This window comes from Madurella fahalii, assembly GCF_045866475.1.
Source record: "Madurella fahalii IFM 68171 DNA, scaffold_3, whole genome shotgun sequence".
Taxonomy (NCBI): domain Eukaryota; kingdom Fungi; phylum Ascomycota; class Sordariomycetes; order Sordariales; genus Madurella; species Madurella fahalii.
This window is the reverse complement of record NW_027263973.1, coordinates 5,375,921-5,392,936: the sequence shown is the minus strand read 5'-3', so window position 1 is coordinate 5,392,936 and position 17,016 is coordinate 5,375,921. Positions and strand designations below refer to the sequence as shown.

Here is a 17,016-nt window from a genome sequence, read left to right as displayed (position 1 = left end):
ATATCAGCCAACTCGAGAGCTTCCTCTCACAAAGGCGGCGCGTTCGGGTCCTCCATGCACTGATCAACCCGCATAAGCTGCTTCCCCGTCGCCTTGGCAAGCCTGATGAACTCGGGGAGGTACTCGACCGTCGAGTTGTACAGGTAGTGCATCACCAGCAAGTTCCCGCCCTTGGCAACGTCCCTCTTGAACGCGTCCAGCTGCTTCTCGGGCGTGTCGCTCTCGGCCCAGATCCAGTCCTCCACGTCGATGCTCCACTGCACGATGTACGGGTTCGGGTCGTTCAGGTTCGCGGCCAGCCGCTGGCGCATGCGCGCTCCCTCGGTGCCGAACGGCGGGCGGAAGTAGTTGGAGTGCATCCCGTTGAAGACCTGCCTGACGGCGCCAATGTCGTTGTTGTACTCCCAGTCGATGCTGGCCGTGTCCGGGAGGCCCTCCATCTTCGGGTGGGTGTAGGAGTGGAGAGCGATCTGGTGACCGCGCGCGGCCATGTCCTTATAGAAGTTGGCCAGACCGTTGGACTCGTCCAGCAGGGGCAGGCCGACGGTGAAGAAGGTCACGGGGATGTCTTCCTTGTTGATGATGTCCATCACCTGCTTGGCGAACTTCGGGTCACCGTCGTCGATGGCAAAGGCGAAAGAGTTGGGACGTGTGCAGGCGAAGACGAGCTTGCCGGATGCGAGCTTGCTGGGGATGGTCCAACGTGCCGGGACCGAGTTGACGATCTCCATTTTGGTGATGGTCGTCGGCTCGGTGCTGTAGAACCCCCTTAGGTTGAAGCCGACGGCGCGCGTCAGGTTGACGTTGAAGTGGTTGATGGGCATGTAAATATCCGTGGCAGAGGCGTACCGTGCCGCCTCGAGGGAGTCCCACGTCTCCGGGAACGGCGCCACGGCCGAGTCGCAGCGTGAATTGTGCTGCTGCAGGGCAACGCTGAATTTGTTGCTCCCTGAGTAGGCAATGTGCAGGTAGGCGCCGGCGTAGCCGCGCAGGTCAGCACACATGTTGGTCAACTGCGTGTTCCAGCCCAAGTCGGAGTCGTTGGTGCGGATCGTCATCGCTCTGTTACCAAAGGTTACAGTCATGCCCTCGTCGGCGCCGTGCCACTCTCCCAAGGCGTTTGTGTCAGCGTTGGTAAACTCGTCAAGGACGAAACCCGAAACACTCGGAGCCGAGACGCGTGTTGTCGTGCGCGTAATGGGGGGCGACGTCGGCGTCGCCGCCGGGACGATGTACTCGGAAGCGGTAGAGCCGCAGTAGAACGACATAGGGCCGAAAATGACGCCGGCGTTGAAGTTGGAGAAGTAAATCATGTCAAGCTTGCTGGTGTCTACACCGGTGAAGACGGAGAAGGGGAACGAGTATAACCTCTCGTTGCCGTCAAAAGTCCAGCCGAGCTGTGCCGTCGTTAGAGTTACCGTATTGGTAGCGCCTGAACCGCATGTCTCGTACCAGCCCACCGCCACCGCAAAGCTGGTGCCCCGCGCGGCCCTGATACGCAGCGAGATACCGCCGTAACGGTTGTTGGTATTCAGACACCCAAACTGGCTGTAAAAATACGACTCGGTGTTTCTCGGGCTGAGCAAGACCCTCCGATTGCTGACGACAACCGATAGCATGGTGCCATCGTCGCTTGACGAGTGACCCATGGCATTGTAACCAAGAAAAGTCAGACGCGACTGAGACGACCAGTCGTCGATCAGCAAATTCGAGCAGGTGCCTGGTTGGGATGTAATGACAGGCGGCGCAGTGGTCCTATTTGTGGGCGCTATGGTGGACCTTGTCGAGAGAGCTGCTACATGTCAGCCTTGCTCAGGGATAGCTTGCCGGGGCTTAACATACTTGTGATAGGGGCACCAGACACATCGCCGCATACCAGCGTGATGTTTCCAATGGACCATTGCACCCCGTTCTGCGAGAAGACAGACCACACCATGCCAACGATAGCGTCGTAGTTGGGATCGTTATCAAAGCCTAAGAAAGGCAGAGTGATGGTCTGGCGCTGGCCCGTCAGGTCAGTGACGATGTTGTACGAGCTCTTGTAGTCTTCGATTCTGCCATCGGCGCAGCTTGCGATCGTCTGCAGCTCAAACGCAAACGAACCGCCAGCGGGCCCCTGGACGGTGAACTGGACTCCGCCATAGCCGTCGGTTACGGCTTGCTGGCAGTCAAACGACTCGTAAAAGTACGAGCCCCCATCCTTGGGGATGAAGACGACTTGGCCAGCAGAGCCGGCAATCGCTGTCATGGTCCCGTCATCTGTTATGACGCGTCAGTCGGTGTTTGGCCATGGACTGGGATGGCATCTGACCTCCATTCTGCCAGTCCAGGTTGTTCAGACCGGTGGTCCACTTGGTGAAGTCGTCAATGATGAGGTTAGAGGAGCAGGCAGCGTTGGCCGTGGAGGCGGTCCAGAGACCAGCCAACCCGGCGACGAATCGGCGATCAAGCAACATGACGGGCAGCAACCGTCTGACCGGAGAGTCTGGTCGTTCCCCAGGAAACAAACGGCGCCGACAGCGGCTGATATATTTATTGTGTGCTACAGATAGCGGAACGGAAGCTCGGCAGTCGGCTGCATATACGACCTACAAAGCAAGGTGATACAGATGGACTTGGGTATTGTTCAAGCCCCACCGAAACGGGACACGACATGGCTCGTGAGAGACAAGAGACAACTGCCAGAGCCGTTCTGGCCGCTCGTTCGACACGAGTGGAACGTTGGAGTGGGTTCAGTTTATAGGGCTTACGCCATGAGCAGACATTGCCCTGCCGAGCGCAATTAGCAGCTGCGGGTGGAAGAAGGGATAAAATCCAGGGGACGGCTCAGTGATCTCGCCAACACCCGCCCCCGCATAAGTTCGGGAACCAGCAGCCCAGGCCGAGAACACAGAAGACCAGCTGTGCAGGAAGCCAGGAAGGAAAAGCCTCAGCCAAAAGATGGTGAGTTGGGCCCAGGATTCTGGCGGCTTGGCCGAGGACGGGCTGAGGAGGACTTAGCACAGAGTTCGAAGACGACAGTATGTCGACGTGTAGTCGATTAGGTTCACAGACAGCTTTATTACGACGATCCGACAATCGGAGAGCGAGGTGGCAGTCGAATTGCGGTAAGCTTCATCCGATGCGAAAAGTAACGAACCTACCCTGTTGTATACGCGGCCGACATACACGGACGTCTATAGGTTAGAGGCCCGATATTTGGGAGAGAGACGCAAGGAGACAACGCGAGGGTGTGGGGGAACAGCCCCGGCAATCACGCCGTGGCAGCCGAAGACTTGGCACGCAGATCCCGTCCGGCCAAGAAGCCGGGGTCCAGGGCAAGCGATCCTGGCATTCTCTTTCTTCGTTTCTAAGATCCACGAGACGGAGCAAGACTCGGTCCACTGCGCAGGCATTGCTCATCGGCACTGTCGAAGAAGATAGATCCGCGTAGGTACCGCATAGGTCGATTGTCCAGGTTGCGACGGGATCGCGCTGTTATTGCCCTCTCATTATCTCCAGTCCCGTAGTGGTATCCCGCATTGATTTTCCGAATCATCCCAGCTGAACGCTGCTCCTGCTGTTAACGTTACTTCCAAACCAGTGGCCAACTGGCGTAGCTATTCAGCCGAGCTGGCTAATGGTGGTGCCATTTTCACCGTCGACCTTCTTTGGGCAATCGTATCCATGATGAGCTCGGCAAATCCGCATTATTCCATCCAGCCCATGGCGATTGGTGTTCCTGGATCGGTCCCCACACGCCGAGTTGGGGGCGTCGGGAGAGAGCCGAAGGCAAGGAGAAGTGTGTAACTCGCAGCGTTTCCGTCGCTCCCTAGTATTATCGCCGTATTATCGCCGTCAACCAGCTGCAGCCCAGATCCCGACTGCTCGTCTCTCTCTTGGCTTTCGATCGCGCTTCTGCAACCCAAGACGGCAGGGAGCGAGACTCGTCCTCAGCTACCCGGATTGCCTGGGGGCGTAAAAAAACATTGATCTTGGCATGATTCGAGCAGCCGAATTCCAGCGGAAACCGGGCCATTTGCTAGCTCGGGTCTCGACGCTCGTTGCATCCTGTTTCTCTGGGCTGTAGACTGGCTGAGCCAGAGGTTCCGGCACGGACCCAGCGAGCATGTTGACGTGCCGGCCGCTGAGAGACATCCCTCGATGAGTATCATGATCGAGGATCATCGCTGGCGTTGACAATTGGGGCACTGCCTTACGTGTAGACTTTTGAAGAATCCGCATGAAGCGATTGGGAAGGGTGAAATGCGTCATAGCTCCTCACCCCAAAGCGCTGAGGTGCCTCCTGGGTTCCGCTAATGACGGGGCTTTGAGCCCCACGTGATGGCCCATTGGCCAGTGGGCCGTGGGCCTGAACAACCCGTACCAGGTCCCTTGCAAAGCCTCCAGAGCCCGATCACTCGGTTCGATAGTCGCGCCAACGTCGATTCTAGCCTCGAAACACAGACCACACATTGCACATTGCCGTGCTCTCTTCCACCGATGCGCACTTTTCATTAGAATACTCGTCGACCCTGAGCTGTGATCGCCACCGGGCCATACTCTGGACCTAGTCTTGGAGACACAACTACGGCAACTTCATTTCTGTCCTCTTCGCGACACCTCATGCAGCCTCCAGAAGATGCCCACCTCACGTCACCAGTCCAGCCCCTCCCGCTAGCGGCCTCGGCATCCTCCATCAACAGCAGCCTCCGTCTACAGAAAGTCCGCCAGTCGCTCCCCTCCGACTCGCACCCGCTCGCTCAGTCCGAAGCCTCGCTACCGTCCGCCTTCCCCATCCGCGACCGCCGCTCCAACCCCTCCGCTGCCTCCCTCTTCCGCTCGACGCTAATAGGCACCCCGCCCGGTTCCCGGTCAGCCTCGCCCGCCCGCTCTCCCGCCCGGGCGAGCACGATAACCCTAGCCGGCTCGATCTTTGGCGGCGGGCCGTTTAAGCAGCAGTCCCTGCTGGACACGGGAGCGGCCGACAACCCGGGCGATCCGCTGAACCTGATACTCAAGAGCTTCGTGCCGCACGTGGCGATACACGCCTCGGAGGATGCCGACGGGCTGGTGAGGGAAAAAGGCTTTGCCGGGGGACTGTGGGAGCTGTTGCGGCCCTTTGGGGAGCGGGTCCAGGGGAAGGTGACCATTAGGGACAGCAACGGCGGCGCGAGGGCGTGGGAGGATTTTGCGCTAAGGTTTACGCGGTTCGGGGGTGATGTAGAGGAGCCGGAACCGGTTGCCGGAGTAGGTGGGTCCGGGGTGAGGGGTCCGACGCCCGGCAACGGAGGTGTCGGTGTGGCGCATGAGCAGGTCGGGCGGGGGAATCTGATCGCGCAGGTCGAGAGGGTCGTGGAGAGGCATCTGAGGTATGCAGAGGAGGCGTACGTGGGAACGGCTCAGGCTGCGTTGCCGTCGACGCCGACGACGATGAGGCAAGAGGGCTTGGATCCAGAGCATACATCGCCGTACTATGCACTATATCTGCGGCGGTTGCTCTCCGGAATCCCGCTGGCGTGTCACGAATCGTTTGCACATCCAGTGGCCTGCGTCATGGCGATTAGCTCAAGGAATCCGACGCCCATTGAGGCTCTGCACAGGCTGTACAAGGAAACGAGTCAAGGTGAAAAGAGGCTACCGGTCTGGGTGGATGGGGACTATCTCCGGTACTACATACTAGTTCACGACGAGGAGAACGGCGACATCACCAAGTCGATGGCGTTGTTCGAGCAGATGAAGCGGAACTTCGGTTTGCACTGTCATTTGCTGCGGCTTCGCAGCTCTCAGAGCGCCGAGACGGACGACGACAGCATACCTCTCCCACGGAGCGATTGGATGACGGCATCCGAGGAGCTTGCCGATATCGAGGAGAGCGATATCCGGGAGGATTTCGAGGACCCCACGACGTACATCTTCGAGTCGGACGCTACGGCAATACGCACCTTTGTGCGTGAGATGGTTACCCAGTCGGTGGTTCCTACCATGGAGCGGAATGTCTCGCTGTGGAACGACCAGGTGGCATCGCGCCGGCGGGGCATCAGTGGACGGTTCATGAGTCTGTCAAAGCGGTGGGCCTTTGGCAGTTCGAGCCGCAACTCTTCTGGTGGCGGTGGCGGCTCGTCGAGCAATTACGACCTGCAGGGGTTTTACCGGCCGGACAGTCCCGAAGCGATCATGCGGAGACTGGCGGATTTTGCCTTTATGTTGAGGGACTGGAAGCTCGCCATGTCGACGTACGACCTCTTGCGCAGCGATTTCCAGAATGACAAGGCATGGAAGTACCACGCGGCGGCCAACGAGATGGCCGCGCTGGCACTCCTCATCATGCCGCAGAACATGTCATCCAAGACGCGCATCGAGACGATCAACCAGATGCTCGAGCAGGCTTTCTACTCTTATCACACTCGCTGCAACTCTCTGTATGGCGCTGTGCGGTGCATCGTGCTAGCACTGGAGCTCCTGCGACTCAGAGGCGGCTCGGGGATAGACGAGGCCGTCCGGTGGGGCATTAGGGTGTTGGAATCTCGGCTTATGGGCTCGGTCGGCGATGCCCTGCTTAGGGAACGAATGGCCATCTGCTACGCTTCCAAGCAGGGTGCCGGAACGCAGGCCTGGGGCAGCCGGAGGCGCAAATCCGCCCTCTGGAGCGTGCTCGGCGCTGAGGCGTGGATCGCCCAGGGCAAGTATGTTCAAGCGCAGAAGTGCCTAAACGAGGCGCGCAAGATGTACGGGCTTCTTCCCGGTGAGTGTGGCGTGCAGAACTTCGCTGTGGCCAGCGATTTCCTGGCCCATCTCAACGATCAGCTTAAGGAAGGGTTACGGGTCGATATGAACGTGGGGTTAGAGGATATGGGGGATGAGCAGACTCAGTCAGAGCTGCCGATCGACGAAGAGAGCGAGACGCTGGATAATAGACGGTCACGGAGGGCTAGCATGATTAATCCGGTTGGAGGGGGTGCTGCGACGCTAGAGTCGGCGCCTCTGAACACCCTGAATCAGGTTGGGGATGCCGAGGACGCCCGAAAGGACGGGTTTGGTTAAATAAACGGGCGGAAGGCCCCTTCGCCCCGTCATCCTGTTGATAGAAACGACGAGATAGACAAGGCAGCAACTCTGGACTAGCATGGGTTGGCGTTGCAAATGGATCATCTACAATCCCCAAACTGGGGGCGGAGCGGCGTAACGTCTAGTTCTCTTGTTCTGTACACAGATCGTCCTCGGCCAGGCCGTCCGGCTTGTTCTCTCCCTAGCGTTTATGCTTTTTGTTCAGCCCAAGTCTCAGTGGCCACAGCAGGCCAAGCCTGGAGGTTCTCATCAGCTCCCGTCATCTTTGGGGTTTGATGGCCGCTAAAAGTTACTCTACATAGAACCATCGCGCTGAATTGAGCAGTGGTCGCCCAGGGTCACAGCGCCCCGCCATTCAGCTGCCTGCCGCAGCGAAACAGATGGAGCACGCTGATAAGATAAAGCCTCTCTGTCGGCTTAGGCTTGTCCCTTCACGTCATTGTTTGAACCTGCCAGGCAACGTCAACCAACCAGCCTGGGCCGCGAAGGGCGTTGCCGTCGAGCATCCCGGTCACTGGGACCCTGCCGTTTCTGCCTGCCACAACTGACCGGTCTTTTGCCGTTCGGTTCGTCTCCGCAACCCTGGAGGTTGAGGCGCGTCGCTTTGTGTTCTCCGTCGAGGCAGCCCAGGACCTCCAGGTCATTGTGCCTTCTTGCTCCCGCAGCCGCATTGAGGGGACCATCTAATTTTCCTGTTCCCTCGTCACACGCCCCCATTATTGAACCATGAGTGAATCACTATTAGAGTATCTCGTGGAACACGAACCTGCCTTTAGGAAGTGAGTTGACATAGCCGATCTCTTCGTTAAGGCCACTGACATACGAACCCGCTCCAAGAGCTCGCCTGCCGGCGCTCTACTCCGACTTCCAGACGCAGCGGACCCTCAACCCAGACGGCTACCAAGCGAACGTGTCGGCATGGCGCAAGGCGCTCGCGCGCATCGTCCGCTCGGGCCGCGCCCCACGCGGACGGGGAGCAACCGCGGACCTGTTCGTCCTACACTCGGACGAGCAGCTCCTCCGCGCGCTCGAATCCAAGCAGTACGGCCCCCCCCTCGCTCTTGGCGCAGTTGTCCGTGAGGCGCTCGCCGCAAGGGACCTGATGCCGCTAAGCGAGTTCTTGGCCGCCAAAGAAAGCATATACCGACGGCCCTGGTCCGTGTGGAATCTCGCGGCGTGGACGATGAGACAGCTGGGCGTCGCGGATATGCTGAAGAGTGATAGGTTGCAGCCGGGGCAGTTTGTCGTGATAGCTAATGTAGAAGAGGCGGGGAAGGTGTTTGGGGAGAAAAACGGCGTTGCTGCTGCCGAGCAGAGTCGGTTCGAGAGGACTTTCTCCAAGGCGCACTTCTACAGGACGTTTAATGACCAGCTCGTAGACGGGAGGCAGCTTTCGGAGACGGATATGGAGGTGCTGCTCAAGTTTCTATCACGCGACAAAGGGGCGATCCTCTACGACGGGAGTACAGTCAAGATCAAGGCACCTGGGGCCCAGGAGGCTGCCACCATTACAGAAGAAGACGTCTCGATCGCGCAGCTGAAGGAGTTGCTCACGTCGTTGACGCACCAGACGGCCTTGCTTAGCAAGCGCATCGAGGAGCTCGCCGCAGCCGCCAAACAAGCCGTCGGCAAAAACAACCGCGTCGCGGCCCTGGCGGCGCTCAAATCCAAGAAGCTGGCCGAGTCGACATTGGAGCGGCGGTTTGCGACGGTCAATCAGTTGGAGGAGGTAGCGGCTAGGATTGAGCAGGCTTCGGACAACGTGCAACTCGTCAGAGTCATGGAGTCGAGCGCCGAGGCGCTACGGAGCTTGCATGCGCAAATTGGCGGCACCGAGCGCGTCGAGGAGGTGGTGGACCGTCTGCGCGAGCAGATGGCGGCTACGGACGAGGTCAGCAGCATTCTCGCCGAGTCGGTTGGGTCGGTAGTGGTAGACGAGGCAGAGATTGAGGATGAGATGGCGGCGCTGGAACTCGAAGAAAGGCACAAGGTCGAAGAGGCGGGGAGGTTGCGCCGTGAGGCCGAGAAGGCGAGGGAGGCCGAGGAAACGCGGAAGCGACTCGAGGTTGTCGAGAAGGTGCCTGATGGTGTGCAGCCCGAGCGGAGGGAACGGGAACAAGGAAATGAGGCCGAGGCAAGCGTGGAAGCTATGATGAGTAGGATGTCCCTGGAGGAGCGGCCCTAGCCGCGGGCTACTTGACAAGCCACCTCCCTATCCTTTCCGGTGCACAAAACACGGCTGCTAATTCTAATTTTATGGTTCTAGTCAATGCATGAGCAACGAAGGTTCGGTATCTCCCGGCCGCCCGGTTCTGGAGGCCTGTCATCTATGTACAGGGTATCAGATAAACTAGAGTATATTGTCATGTATAGGACATGACTACAGCGCTCCCAAATTCCACGTTAATTCCGTGACTTCAGGAAGGCGCACGGTTTGGTTCCTTAGGCGAGCTTATACTGCCAGCCCGTGAGAGACATGGTAGCTCTTTCGCAAGCAACACCCCTGGGTCTGCCAGAATGTTAACATTATTGTTGCTTTCGTGCGTAGACGCTCCCCCGCTTTTCGATGGGGAATCCGGGAGCTCGGATTGGCTTGATGGCGGCTCCCCGAGGCCATCCATGGCTGCCCTTGGGAAACTCGGTATTGGTTGAGCCGTTGGAGTAGTCGCCGTCGTTCTGTGGTCCTGCGCTGAATCCGGTCCTTTTGGACCTTCTTCGGGCAGGCTATTCTCTCGGGATTTCTGCTCAACCTTACTTTTTGACCTACGCGCGTTCGCAATCAGATCCTTGAACGAGGAGTCGTGCTTCACAGCCCAAGCAGCCCCGTCAAAATCCTTGTCTCTAATCTGGGCTCCCATGTTGGCGGCCCTCGACATGGTCGGCGCGCGGGTGCCCACCGTCCGCTCCCATACCTCTAGGTCGTGCAAGAGTTCAGAGCGCTTTTTTGGCCTGGCCGAGTCGCAGTTGGCGTTCCAGAGCGTTACCCACTCCTGGTGCCTCCGCTCCAGCATTTGACGCGGACCGCTTGTGGAGAGCCCCAGCTCGGTCATTTTTTTGCGAAGCGCGGTATCTTTAAGCATAGAATACGCTAGCGCTGGCAGCCGTTCTGGGGCCTTTGTCCGGGCTGGCGAGTTCGCGGAGGACATCGGACCAGTCCCAAAACTACTGCCACCGCGGCTGCTTGAGGTAGATGTCGAGGCATTTTTTGGCTGTGGAGACTCCGGACATGAGGTATCGAGGTGCTTGTCTACTTGCCATGGTTTCATCCGGGCCCAGCAGATTGGACATGCAACGAGGCCATCGTCTGAGAGCAAGTCAGTCTAGTGGTCTAGCACGGACAGGATGACCCTCAAGACTTACCGGGTTCGGGTTCGGGTTCATAGTTCGCAGCGTCATTGCTTTCGGGTACATCAACCTCTTCGCGCATGATCGCAGCAGTCGCCTCCACCGCTTTCGCCTTGCTTGACCTTGTTGTCATCCTGGGCCTCTTGTTACCCTGTGCCGCCTCTCCTGGCCCGTCCATCTCCGTCGCCTTACGCTTCGGTGAGCTCGACTTAACAGCAGTGGCCGCGGTTCTCGCAAACTGTAGCAGCGCAGCACGAGATTTGACGAATGCATCGACAGCTTCCCGCAGCGCCCAATTCCCACGCAGCTTGGATTCCTGGTCGAGTGTCCGGCACAACGGGCATTTGCCATCGACCGAAAGACAGCGTCGGATACATATCGAGCAGAACGTGTGGTTGCACGAGGTGACCATCGGTGAGTTGTAGAAGTCCTTGCACACATGGCAGCGGAAGGCCTGCTCCACGGACATGAGATCTGCGAGCGGTGTTCCAAGCCAGTCGGTCGAGTCCGGGACATCGAAGGCTTCGCTGTTGAAAGCGTCCATTTTGGCGGGGAGCAAATGATTTTCTAAGCAATGAGCAGCCTAAAACAGCTTGCTCAACTCGGAGCACCCAAGATCCGGGCTCGTTGCGCGATATCACCGAATCTGCAGGCTGAGCCGCTGGCAGACGCGACTCGCCTCTTTCAAGCGCGAAGTGAGATCCACGAACTTCCTGCGGTTTTTGTACTGTATGCGCACTCTCAGCGCACTGTGACCGCACTGAAGTCCCATGCCAATCTGGGCATCTTCTGTCGTGATTGATCTGGCCGATCTGCCTCCTCTTCCAATCAATGCACTGTGTGCGGAGCCCTCATTATCCCGGCACGTGATCTGGCGTCAGGATGGCTCCCAGTACCCCACCCTGACTCTTCAGCCCAGACCTTTCCATTTCGGGAGACAATCAAAACAATGCCTAACCGCTTTCAGACGGCCCGCCGACACCCACAACTTCGAGTTCGATTCGCAACCCGGCCAAGCCGCCCGCCAGCTCCAAAACCAAGCTTTCGACCAAGATCGGCCTTCTCTGCAATCCCTCTCCCATGGTTTGCTAGTTTGACTGATAAACGTCGCTCAATTACTCAGCCCCTTTTCGTTGTTCATCTCATTCCTCGCATTGTTTACATCCGTCTCGAGAGGAGCAGAACCACGACAATGGCGATGCGAGGAGGCCCGCGTCTCCAGGTCGGGTCGGCGGCATGGGTCGCGGAAGAGAGGGACTCGGCGCTGAGCATTGCGCGCTCCGAGATTGAGGAGTTCTCCTTTTCTGCGCGCAATGAGATGGACTGGTTGAACGAGCACATGGCTGAGATATTCTCCGAGAACCAAATGTGCGTGTCGCGGCTTCGACCAACTTGCCATCGCATCGCTAACCGACACCTATAGGAACGTCGCTGAGCTCTTCAAGACTCCGGGGAAACTGCGTGGGAAGACGCCGAGAACAGTGAGGAAAGCAAATCCTGGTATTCGCATGGTGGGTGTTCTGGCCGCCGCTTATGAGACGCGTCGCCTGCTAACAAATTTCGCGCAGCCTCTGTCTAACGTATTCTCTGCTACGCCAAAGGGAGCACCTAACGCCCTTTCGAGTCCAAATCTCGCACGACCTCGGACCCCTCAATTTCAGGTGGCTGAGGACAAACCCGAGCCTCCAACTTCCCGCCCTGCTAGCCCGCCCAAGCCAGCAGTGGTCCTTCCTCCGCAGCCGGTGGAGCCTCGGGCTCCCATTTCGCTAGCAGACTCTGGTTATCATGGCAGCCAGTCTCTGGATAGCGTACCGTTGGACCACTTTGACAAATTCGACAAAGATATTGAGATGTCAGACAGCCCGCAGCGCGGGGTGGATGCGGCGGGTTCAGAGTTCTCAATGCCCAGCGCACCAGTAGAACAGCCAAGTCCTTCAGTTGCATCTGCCAAAGAAACATTCCAATCAGCAAAGGACGACCAGATAGGGCAGGCCCCGACCTACGCGACAGCCAACGTCGCTCCAACTCCGTCATCCGCAATTCAACAGCCCAGCAGTCCGTTCGCCACCCGCACTCGGTTACCTGTCATGTCTCCACGGTCGCCCTCGCCGAGGAAGATGGGATCACCAGTCGTTCAGTCGCCGCAAAAGTCGTCGCCTCAAAAATTGCCCTCTTCCAGCCCGCAAAAAGGTTTCCCGAAGCCCACCGAGAGTTTCAAGGATACTCGCGATTGCCACGGCGATGAGGCTGGTGTTGATGATGATGCCAGGTCGCCGTCGGATGCCTCCAGTCCGATCAGACCAATTGTCCGGAAGAGCAGCCTGAACTTTGCTTCCCTGCCGGCTCGTGAGCCGCTGGGTCCCAAGAAAAGCATCAGTGGAGCGCGCATATCCAGGACAAGCCACCTCGACTTTAGTCGTCAAAGCTACTACAACCGTCATACCGGCGGAAAGAGCCTGGGTCATGTCACTCGCCCGGATCCGGCTGACGACGAAGACGATGAAATGGACGTCGATGATGAGCTTACTCTCCAGAAGGATGCCACCGCCGAGCACACCAAGACATATACACAGCGCCTACAAGATCAGATCAATATGCTTGGGAAAGCACAATCAACTGGTCCCAGGCCGTCAAAGTCCATTGCAAATTTGCAGCCCTTACAGCAGAGCGTGTCGACTGCGCAAAGCCAATCGCAAGTGGATTCTGCCTTGGATATCAAGAGGTTGGCATCGCCGAAGCCGAAGCCGAAGCCGAAGCAGTCCGTGGCTGCCCCCGGAGCGTTTCCCTCGGATGACGACGATGACTGGATTGCCCCGCCGACCAAGGCTGTGACCGCTTCCGGCCCAGAACCCCGGCCCTCGAAGGAACCCTCGGAAAATGTTGAGGATCTAACCGGAAAGGAGACCGCAGAAGGCAATGAGTTTGTGTTTCCCAAGTGCAGGCCAGGCTCACCGGGCAAAACCCCCTACAGTCCTAGCCGGACGGCCGGTACCCCATCTCACACCAAATCTGCTTCTGTCCCGTCCTTCCCAACTGTCGATCAGCTCAGCTCCGACTCGGACGATGTTGCGCTAAAGAAGACCGTTTCTGTGTCGAACCCAGCGCTTTCCACTGTAGCCGAGGACGGCTTTGCTAGCCCACCGAGGTCCCCAACCCGGACATTTAGAGACAATCCGCTTAAACAGGTCAAGAACAAGCTGTCGTCACTATTGAAGAGCTCCAAAGGCTTGATCGCCAGCAGCGCAGCAATTAGTGCTGAAGGGAAATCGTCCCTGCTTCAATCTCCTTCGACTTCGAGGCTAGGATATCACCCCGGCCCCTCTATCGAGTCCTTTTCGACAGCGGATAATGTCGTATATCCGGACCTCTCGCAGCAAATTTCGGCCACGTCCGCCCCGCTTAGTCCCACCCGTAGCAATAGCACACGAAGGACCCGAGCGTCAGCGGAGAGGGAGCGACGGGAAGCCAAGGAACGGGACAGAGAAGATAAGGAGAAGGAGAAGGAGCTCAGGGAAGCAAAACGGATGGCCGAACAGATGGATAAACTCGAAAAAGCTCGTGAACAGGAGCGAGAGAAAGCCCGTGTTTTCAGCAAGGAGCAAGAGAAGATTGCAGCCATGGAGCGCCAGGTTGCCGTCCAGAAGGAGCAGGAAAACGCTACGCAGACGCACAGCCAACCCCCAGCACGTGATTTCCGGACCCCGGGGCCTCCGCTGAAGCGAGCCCCCAGAAGCCCGCCCAAGACAACGGGGACCACTCCCGGTAAGACGAAAGGACAGGCCGGGGAGGAGGGGAAGAACACCGCCGCGCTATCCGATGAACTCGACCTTGACATACCAGATGCCACATCTACCATCGCCCCTCCCTCAATCCCGCGCCCTACAACCGCATCGTCGGTCAGGGCGCAGGGGAAACGACCAGTCAAGCCCACAAAGGAGGCGCCGGTCAAGTCTAAGCAGGCCCCAACAGTCATCCGAGTGAACACAACCAGCTCTCAGCATTCTCAGTTCCATCCTTCGAATAGTGTTCTGGCGGCCACCCTTCAGGAGACGCTAGGGCAACAGACGAATGCCTCTCAGAGACAGGTGAACAGCAAGGCGAGCCAGGCCTCTCTTCACACGAAGCCTTCCCTCCAGAGTCTTAAGAGTTCCGTCTCTTCGGCCAGCCGCCCAAAGGCACTTGAAGTGGCCGCCAAGCGGAAGGAGCAAGAGGAACGGGAGGCACAACGGAAACGTGACGCAAAACGCGAACTCGAGCGCAAGCGCGCCGCGCAGGAGGAAGAACGCAGAGCTGAGCGACAACGAGAGGAAGAACGAAAAGCGGCCCAGGCTAAGAAAGCCGCCATTGAGAAGGCTAAGCAGACCAAGGCGCCTCCGCCCGCCGTCAGATCACAGCCGAACGGTCCTCCGGATTACAGCATAGCCGACAAAGGTCCCATGAGGCCACCGTCGCGGCTGGGCTCGACCATGCATCAGGACGGGCGGCTTGTGAATACGGTTCTCTCGAATAACGGGAAGCGGCCGCTACAGCACGATCCGCACGAAGAAAGCTCTAGGTCTCAGCAACAGCGAGCGCTGCCGTCTTTCCCATCCAAGGAGGGGAAGCGCATGCGCATGAGCGAGGAGTTTGACGAGGACATCGACATGATGGACAGCCAGCGAATTATCAAGCCGCCGGTCAGGCCATCCGGGGGCTTCAAGAAGGTAAGTCGCCATCGCCAGTAGCCCCTACAACAAGATACTAACTCTGGAACAACAGGATTTGCCGGCCAAGGCCACGTATGGCAACGGCTACGCCAACCCTCCGCCCAGCGCGGGCAGGGATCTCTTCAAAGCAACGGTCACGGCGCAACACAACAGCCAAGCCAAGGCTGCCCATCCGCTCGACATGGCTCAGCTGTCCAAGGGCACCATTCCGTTTGCGCCGAACCCCAACGCCGCCGGGCCGTCCCACAAGACTCCTGGCCGGCCGGTGGGAGGCACCATGCCTAAGTCGGCCAAATCGGTGGCGCGGTCATCGCCGCGCTTCCAGAACGGGGAATCGATCGAGCTGCCCGATATCCAAACCGACGACGAGAGCGACGATGAGGGTGCGCACATTCGCGTCGCGTCCTGGGCGGAGTCTCCGGCGCTCAAGGAGGCGATACTGGCTCAGGAGCGCGTGGATCCGATGCAGGTGTTTGGTCCGCCGGCGCCGCTCAACATGGAGGAGGTGTTTAACAAGAGCAAGGATCGGTGGCACAAGTTCCGGGCGCGCACCAGCAGTGCCAACTGGAGCGGGACAGACCGGCTTACTGAGGATGATATCAAGAAGGATATGCAGGCGAGGGACAAGATGCGGCGCGAGGGCGGGTGGTCGTATGAGTTGAGTCGGGAGATGTCGTAGGAGGCTTGCATGAGTGGCGCTGTTTGAGTGGGAACTCTAATTTAATATGGGGTTTGATTCCTGGGCCTCTTTTCTGCTTTTTTTTTTTTTTTTTTTTTTTTCCCTTCTTCCCCTTTCCTTAGGCGTAGGCGGTTGTCAGCATAATTAGGTCGGATGGAAACGTCTCTGGAGATTGGTTCAAGGGCAGGGAATGGGGGCGGGGGGAATGGTACGGGGTAGAATCGCATCAATGGACTTGGATGTCAGTTTCGGTCAGAGTGTCGCTGACTTGGGAATCGTGCGTTGCCAAGATCTCACCGACAACTTGCTAGTTACGTGCATTCCGACTTGCGCGAGGTGATGCAGCAAGATGCAGGTCATGAGCTTGTGCTTCAAGGGCTTTGCAGACTCATCAGCTGGGCACGCTATCACAATCTGGGATGGTTCGTAGGTTTTGGCACGTGGCGAGACAAAGCGCTCCAGCAGGTTACCTCCCCATAGGGTTGGGGTTGATTCATCCAGCATCTCTGTTGGGGACCTTGGCCTGAAGGCATCTGTTGGCCCCCACATGCAACCTATGATTGCTCATCATGGTCTCATGGTCGTCTGTTGCTCATAGAGACCGCAAAGCCGGTGAAAGCCATTTGTTTGTTATGCGGCTGTGTTCACCGATCTGGAGAACCGAGTCTCTCGGATGGACCTCCTGGCAACTCGGATTCCGGGTACCGACCTAACGGTAACTGTAAGGAGGATGCAACTTCGCGCGCTCGTAGGATCTCACCGCTTCTCGCGGAAGCAGTATCAGTGACATACCTGTAGTACGGAATGAGATCAGAGCCCGAGGAAAAGACCCAGAGAGATCTTGGGCCCCGTCATTCCTGCCACTCCAGGCGTGTCACGCATTCACGGGTCCAGGCAGGGAGGCACCCCAGTACGTCATTGCCGGTTAGTGGAGACGCTAATATTGGCCCAATCCCCGAGTTGCCCTTGACAGCTGTAAAGGCCCCACATCTGTTTGTCTCTGAGCGGCCTCGACCCAAAACTCTTCCCCAAGAGAGGAATGATCGAACATCGAATCTTCTATTCAGTCTGCTCGCGAGCTGGTTCCGGAAACTCTGGCTCTCTTCCTGCGGCCGCTCAATTGTCCCACTTTACAGAGCCCATACATTTTGTGAACCCTTTCATCGTGCTGTGCCCCCGTCAGATGGTCAGGGCCGGTTTTGTTGTGTTTAGTTTAAGCCACCGTCAACTGACTGCACA

General features: G+C 58.1%; 5 protein-coding genes across 5 annotated transcripts; 3 read left to right on the top strand and 2 right to left on the bottom strand.

Annotated features, from left to right (window-relative positions):
- Positions 1-26: 26 nt before the first annotated feature.
- MFIFM68171_06949 (uncharacterized protein) lies at positions 27-2,456 on the bottom strand (the record flags this gene model as incomplete). Its single annotated transcript, XM_071062369.1, has 3 exons — positions 27-1,795; positions 1,843-2,259; positions 2,312-2,456. The coding sequence occupies 3 exons, from the start codon at positions 2,454-2,456 to the stop codon at positions 27-29; spliced, it is 2,331 nt and encodes a 776-aa protein (XP_070918470.1).
- A 2,149-nt stretch (positions 2,457-4,605) lies between these two features.
- Positions 4,606-7,023, top strand: MFIFM68171_06948 (uncharacterized protein; the record flags this gene model as incomplete). The annotated part of the gene is made up of 1 exon (XM_071062368.1): positions 4,606-7,023. The coding sequence occupies one exon, from the start codon at positions 4,606-4,608 to the stop codon at positions 7,021-7,023; it is 2,418 nt and encodes an 805-aa protein (XP_070918469.1).
- A 750-nt stretch (positions 7,024-7,773) lies between these two features.
- MFIFM68171_06947 (uncharacterized protein) lies at positions 7,774-9,232 on the top strand (the record flags this gene model as incomplete). The annotated part of the gene is made up of 2 exons (XM_071062367.1): positions 7,774-7,826; positions 7,885-9,232. The coding sequence occupies 2 exons, from the start codon at positions 7,774-7,776 to the stop codon at positions 9,230-9,232; spliced, it is 1,401 nt and encodes a 466-aa protein (XP_070918468.1).
- Positions 9,233-9,464: 232 nt separating this feature from the next.
- RAD18 (E3 ubiquitin-protein ligase rad18) lies at positions 9,465-10,936 on the bottom strand (the record flags this gene model as incomplete). Its single annotated transcript, XM_071062366.1, has 2 exons — positions 9,465-10,351; positions 10,408-10,936. The coding sequence occupies 2 exons, from the start codon at positions 10,934-10,936 to the stop codon at positions 9,465-9,467; spliced, it is 1,416 nt and encodes a 471-aa protein (XP_070918467.1).
- A 648-nt stretch (positions 10,937-11,584) lies between these two features.
- MFIFM68171_06945 (uncharacterized protein) lies at positions 11,585-15,777 on the top strand (the record flags this gene model as incomplete). The annotated part of the gene is made up of 4 exons (XM_071062365.1): positions 11,585-11,760; positions 11,816-11,903; positions 11,961-15,095; positions 15,151-15,777. 4 exons carry the CDS (start codon positions 11,585-11,587, stop codon positions 15,775-15,777), a joined length of 4,026 nt encoding a protein of 1,341 aa, XP_070918466.1.
- Positions 15,778-17,016: the final 1,239 nt, after the last annotated feature.